The sequence below is a fragment of the Phascolarctos cinereus genome, unplaced genomic scaffold (assembly GCF_003287225.1).
Source record: "Phascolarctos cinereus isolate Bilbo 61053 unplaced genomic scaffold, phaCin_HiC Scaffold_4;HRSCAF=312, whole genome shotgun sequence".
Classification (NCBI taxonomy): domain Eukaryota; kingdom Metazoa; phylum Chordata; class Mammalia; order Diprotodontia; family Phascolarctidae; genus Phascolarctos; species Phascolarctos cinereus.
The window spans coordinates 248,369,439-248,376,096 of record NW_027555847.1 but is presented as its reverse complement, the minus strand read 5'-3'; the positions used below and the strand labels follow the sequence as shown (position 1 = coordinate 248,376,096).

Sequence of the window (6,658 nt, the reverse complement as noted above, 5' to 3'; positions counted from 1 at the left end):
GCGGGGTGGGCGTCCCTCTCCTCCCTCCCCTCCCCTTTCTCGTCCCGCGCGCCTGCGCGCGCCCGGCCCCCTCGGTCAGCCCGCCCTCCTCCGGCTCCCGCGCGGCGGCCGCGGCGGCTTCTCCCCCCCCCCGGCTTTCCCTTCCCCCCTCCTCTCCCTTCCCCTCCCCCCTCCCCCACCCCACCGCCCTGGCTCCGGGGGACCCCGAGATGCCGGTCCGCACCGAGTGCCCCCCGCCGGCCGGAGCCTCGGCCGCCTCCGCCGCGTCCCTCATCCCGCCGCCCCCCATCAACACCCAGCAGCCCGGCGTGGCCACCAGCCTCCTGTACAGCGGCTCCAAGTTCCGCGGCCACCAGAAGAGCAAGGGGAACTCGTACGACGTGGAGGTGGTGCTGCAGGTACCGGGCCGGGGCGGGCGGGCGGCCTCCGCGGCGCGGCGCGGGCCCGGGCCTCCTCCTCTTCCCCCTCCTCCCGTGCTCTCGCTCCTGCCCCGCACGCCCGTACCCCAGCAGTCAGCCTCCCCACCAGGGGCAGCGTCCTGCCTTCACCCCTCGCTGCTCAGGCCTCCTTCCAGCACCCTCCGGCTGCTCCCCTCTGCTTCTTGGGCCTCTTCTCTTCACTTTGTGAGGGCCCCCCCTCCCCCAGTCCTAGTCTGCTCGCCTCACCCCCTCCATGCCCTGGCCTCCTGGAACTCATTCCCCCTTTCCACCTCACCCCACCCGGTTGTTAGAGCCTCCACCAACACCCACCAGCCAATGTTGGGGGGGGGCGGGCTCTTCTTCACTACAGCCTCATCTTCCTTCCCTTCACATAGTCTTAGTTCTCTCTCTCAATTCCTCCTTCCCATAAAGACATCTGTCCTTCCCCATCCCCAGGCTCAGCCTCCCTGATTCACCTACTGACCACTCTTCAACCTTTAGATACATCAGATTCTGACCTTCCCCATTCCCAGGACATCACCTTCCCCAACTTACCTGCTGACCACTACTCTTGAACCTTTCTGTCCACATCAGATTCTGTCCTTTCCCATCCCCAGCCTCCCAGAATATTAACCTATTCTTCCCTTGTCAACTTTCCTCCACCGTCATCAGACTTCATACTCCTGTAGGGTCTGGATCTCCAGCACCTTTTTACTCTGAAAACCATTCACTTATTGTTCACTCTTCGGCCTTCCTCTACCCACACACTTAAGACTTCATATCCCCATAACATCTTATCTCTGTCATTCCCTCCTCCCCGGGCCTCGCGCTCTCTGAGTCACCCACTGACCGATCTTTCAACGTACGCATCAGATTTTATCCTTTTCAATCCATAGGACCCCTCCAGTTCCAGGACACTCCCGATATTGCCCCTCCTCACCCTCATCTCCACCTTTCTCTGCCTACACAGGACATCATCTTATCCTGTCTTAACACCCATTCATTAGAAAGGCTTTGATCTTGTATATTCTTCTTACTCCCTAGAGGACCTGCTCCTTTCGCTCTCATCCACCTTGCACTGTTGGATTAGACACCTGGGGACCTGCTCCCTGGTTGACATAACTAATGAAACCTCACAACTTTGCCCCACTTTCTTCCATGCCTCAGCTCTATTTCCTCATCATACACCTGGCCAACAACCACTCCCACTTTTCCTGAAGGGAGGTCTGGTTAGTCCCTCCAGATAAGCTTCTCCTCCCTTCGTTCTCTCTGTGAACCTCTATAAAGAGATCCTCTTTCCTTCTTACATCACCTCCTCTTCCTGAGCTAGCTTTGGAAATCTTTCCTAGCATCTGTAAGATATAAATTCCTTAGGAGGAATTTGCCCAGGGTGATAATGTGAATTTTTTTTACTATGAAATGGACAATCTAGATTGCACCTTTACTTTTGCCTTATTTCTGTTTGATCTAAGAGGGTCTTGCATCTTACCTCAGATCAAATAGGCCTTTACTCAAAAGACAAGTGGGGAGCACTTCTTTTGTTTACTCTAGGGCAGGGGTTAACCTTTATTGTGTAATGGACCCCCTTCCTCAGTCTGGTGAAACCTATGAACCCTTTCTCTGAATGGTGTTTTTAAATACATGAAATATAAAATAAATATATGGGATTATGAAGAAAACCAATTATATTGAAATATATTGTGAAAATTATTTTTTAAAGTTCATAGATCCCAGATTAGGAACCCCTGCTCTTGAGCACTAAGCAAACCTATATTCCTTGTCTTATGGAAATAACTATTCTCCTTTTCTGGAATGAAAAGGTGTTCTGTGCACTTTTCCTTAGCCATTTTCTTCTTGGCTGTTAACGGTCTGTATACCAGAGGACCTCTCTTTCTTTCTTCCCCTAGAGAAGGTAGATGCTTTTCTTTTAGGCCTGAAAACTTAACTGCTCTACTGTGTCATAGTGGTTATATTAGGAGAAAGTATGGTGGTTAGCCGTGCTCTTCCTGAATTTTGGAAACAGTATATGATAGGCTTTCTCTCCATTTCCTAAATTTTGTGTCCTTTCTAGAGGGTAAGTTGTCTTTTACAACCCATCACAAAAATCTTCTTAATGAAAGCTCTAGGGGTTGACCATTAATTATAAAGATGAAAATATTTTTGTGGCCCCAATTTCCAATTTGGGGACCCTTTTCATGGAAACAGTTGTCATGTTAGTAAAGTATAGAAGTCATTCTGGTTTGATTGTTGTATCTTTTGACCTTAATCAGTTCAGTAATTCACTTTTTCACATTTGAGGACCAACCTAAGTTTTGTGGAGGTGAGGAGATTTTATAAATACATACATACACACACACACGCACACATATGTATACATATATGTGTGTGTGTATATATATATATATATATATATATATAATATTGAAAAGGATAAGAATGAGTCTGCTAAATTTGATACTTTAGATCAGGGTGAGGAATGGAAGTTTAAGATAGCTAAAAGCAGAAGCCCATGGCTGTTGGCTGTAAGACAGCTCAACAGGGAACTATCTTAATGTGGGTTGTAGTCATGTCAAGTAAAGGCTGTGGTTGTTCTGCAGGTGGATTGGTGAGGTGGTTGCTCATCATAGAAGCTAGTATTCTTGTTGCTCCATCAGCCAGGACTTGTTTCTCAAAAGAGAAACTTGGGGACCTCTGTCCCTATGGCCTATTTCCTTCTACCATATTCATTTTTGAGATTCTGTCTTGAGAAGAGTTTTGGGTCTATTTTTTTATGGCTTCCAGTGCACTTCTTGCTATCCAAGAAGCCAAGTGCAAAGGGAATCTTAGGACACTGTGAAAGGAATATAAAAAGAATAACTTTGTTTACTGATGTGCTGTGTGGCTCCTTTTTGCTAAACGTGCTGTTTTATCTTTCTCATCCAGACCTCAGTTAAAATTCTTCTCATTATGATATACACTAAGTTAATCTTCTTGTTAATGCCAGGCTTCCTAATGGTCAGTTTCAACAGCCTTGAATATAGGACATTCTGGTTCTTTTGTTTTTGTTATTCTTGAAAAATATCCAAGTCACAGACGCAAAAAACAAAACCAACAACCCAACTCAACAAGTATCCATGTCATCCCGGTATCTTTCCTTCATTTGTTATAACCCCATATATGTTGGTTTCAATGAGTGCTGCATATATACACAAGATTGTAGATTAGAACTTTATATGTCATTTATAATTTAGACATTGCTGTGTAATGGAAAGAGTATTGTTGGTCTTAGAATTAGAAAGACCTAACTCAACTGTGCCACTAACCAGCTGTGACCTTGAGAAAGGCACTTAACCTCTTTCTTCATCCATAAAATTGGAATAGTAGTATGTATGCTAAACATCACAGTTGTGATGATCCAGTGAAATAATATATATGACTCCAAGAAATATGCGAAGGCACTTTATAATTGTGAAGTGATATACAAATATGTATTGTTATAGTAAAAGTTCTTTATGGCAGCCTGTTAGAGCATGTCACTTTCATGAAACAATGCCAGATTCCTAAGGTTAACAGCACATGAAAGTATTTAGAATACAGTTTTCACATGTAGTACATTAGTAAGTCATGTGAAACCATGCTTAAGTGCTTTGGCTCTATAGGAGAAGACTTGTTTTTGATACATAGGTTCATAGACCTAGAAATGAAGGACTTCAGAGACCGACCAGCCTGTCCTTTTAGACGTGAGGACGGGGAGGCCCAGGGAGATTTTGACTTATCTGAGGGTGACATAGATGACATGGGGCAGAGGTAGGATTTGAACCCCAGGTTTTCTGTTCTTGAGTATATAATTTATGAGTATTTCTATTTCATTCAGAAGATCTCTTTAATCTTAATATCTTCCCAGTGCAAAGATGTTCCAAAGAAACCTCTTAACGTTTGAATCTTGATGTAGTGGGGAGTTTTGTGGTTCTTAAAAAATCCCATGTGTCTGTTTTGAAAATGGATGTGGTAGTTTTAAACCCCGAAATATAGACATCTAACCTTTCTGGTAGAAATGCTCCAGTAATTGTTGATAACTAACCTTTAAGTTGTTATAATAAAAGTTATAACAAATTATTATAATTTAAATAACAAGTTATAATAAAAATTATTTTCCTTCTAAGTGTTTCCTATGATTTTAATTTTTTTGGGGCTTCTGACACTTAGCTTTTAAGACAAAAATAGTATTTCACCTGCTAGTAGTCCCATTTTACTACATCATGTTCTGCCAATTTCATATTAAATAATAAAAGATGGTGTCTAGTATAAAATAATAGAGGGACTAGGAACATAGGAAATAAATTGTCTAATCATGAGACCAATAATTTAGTTCAGAGAAATTGAAACAGGGGTACAGATGTATTTTGAAAAGAGATAACTAAAACTGAAAGAGTTACAAACAGGATGTTGTTTTAGATCATCTTTTAAGAGGCTTTTCTTCAGTTCCTATGTATATATAACTGGCTAGAGAAAGCTAATGCCTGATGATTATTGGAAAGTGCTCACTAAAGTCTGTCACTGTAACAGTATACAGGCATTGGTGAAAAAGTATATAGTATCAACAGAGTTGCTGTGTTCTTTGGGAAACCAGCAGGCAGGATACAGTATTGAGCTCTGGGCCAAGCTAAAGGTCTTATAAGTAGTGTTTTTGGCCAACCTGTTACTTCTAGTAGAGGGAAGTCTTGGACCTATCTCTGTCATGTCCATCCTTTTAAAAAGTTAGGACAATCATAGGCAAAGTCTTGGGTAAGCCCTTTATCACTTTCCTCCTCTGTAAGTTGTTGAAAGAAGTTAAGTCTATCCACCTTAAAATTGTATGACTTTATGAAATCATAAATTGTAACAAGTCTACAGCACATCATTGAACCTATTTATGTTTTTATATTTGTTTTATATCTAGAAAACATATATATATATATCTGATATATATCAGATTTCTGAAGGCAGTTTAACCCTCTTAGAACAGAGATACAGATAGAGTCATGTAGGAGAAACCATGAGACAGTCATTTAGAAGCTGTACTCCCCATTGCTAACAGACTTTGATATCTGATTTCTCCAAAAACAGATTATAAGCAGTAAGGAAGAGTTGATAGCAGCTGTCTGCTTAAGATACCTCTTTGAAAGGGAGGAGACATGAAACTCTCAAGCTAGAGTCCAATGAGCATGGACTAAAGGAGGCATACCCACCTAGGAACATTTCTCTTTAAGGACAAATTGCCCTTTTAAACTTCTGTAACCTCTACAAGTATCTCTGTATTTCAGTACATAATTGACATTCATAATGATGACCTTGAGTCAAGAAAACATTAAATTATGCTCACTGTTATTTATCTAAGAAGGAAGGGAATGTATTGATACTTTTTTTTTAGAAAGACTCCCATCCAAAAATGGTTAAACAGAATTTTGATCCTTAAAGGATAATTTTCACATATCTAGAAAACATACTCTGGGGAATAGCTCATTCTTTTGGCAATACAAAATGGTAATGTGCTTTGTATTTGTTTTCTATATGGCATTATCAATACTGAGCCAGAGGCAATGATGTCAGGACATAAAAACAGTACTCCTAGAGTTGGTGAAAAGTAGACGAGAGAATAAAGAGTAAATTGAGAGCAAAGTCTGGCACCAAGGATACAAATAGAAGTAGAGGTTTGACCTCATGAAAGTTGAGGTATGTACCTAAGGAGGTAATGGGAAATTTTTGTTGAGAATACCCAGATGATGTTTGAGTATATCTTTCTTGTTCAAGAAAAGCATTTTAGTTTTGATCTTTAGTTAAAGCAAGTTTACAGAGCACCATAAAGAAGTTTGCCTGATTAGAAGGAAAATGCTTAGGAAAACATCATAATTCATCAGTGAGCATTTATTAATTGCGTATCACGTGCCAGGTGCTGTGTAGTAAGTGCTGAATTAATGTTTTAAAAACTTTGTACTGGAGGCAGCTAGGTGGCGCAGTGGATGGAGCACCCAGCCTGGAGTCAGGAGGACCTGAGTTCAAATGTGGCCTCAGACACTTGGCACTTCTTACTAACTATGTGACTCTGGGCAAGTCACTTAACCATTGCTTAGCAAAAAAACAAAATTAAAAAAATTAAAACGTTGTACTTCCTGGATAAGTTTTTAAATAATGATGATTTCATCCATCTTTATAGAAAGTAAAGTCTTGCTTGATAGAATATGATAGGTTCCAGAATACTCCATAGTTTTAAAGTGTATCCC

General features: G+C 41.7%; 1 protein-coding gene across 1 annotated transcript in view; it reads left to right on the top strand.

The window, feature by feature from the left end:
• The first annotated feature begins 149 nt into the window (after nucleotides 1-149).
• GID4 (GID complex subunit 4 homolog) overlaps nucleotides 150-6,658 on the top strand; it is a 40,339-nt gene continuing 33,830 nt past the window's right edge. Inside the window, exon 1 of the mRNA XM_020967387.2 lies at nucleotides 150-398. Coding sequence (XP_020823046.2) covers nucleotides 210-398 — 189 coding nt within the window. The 5' untranslated portion in view covers nucleotides 150-209. The remainder of the gene's footprint in view (nucleotides 399-6,658) is intronic.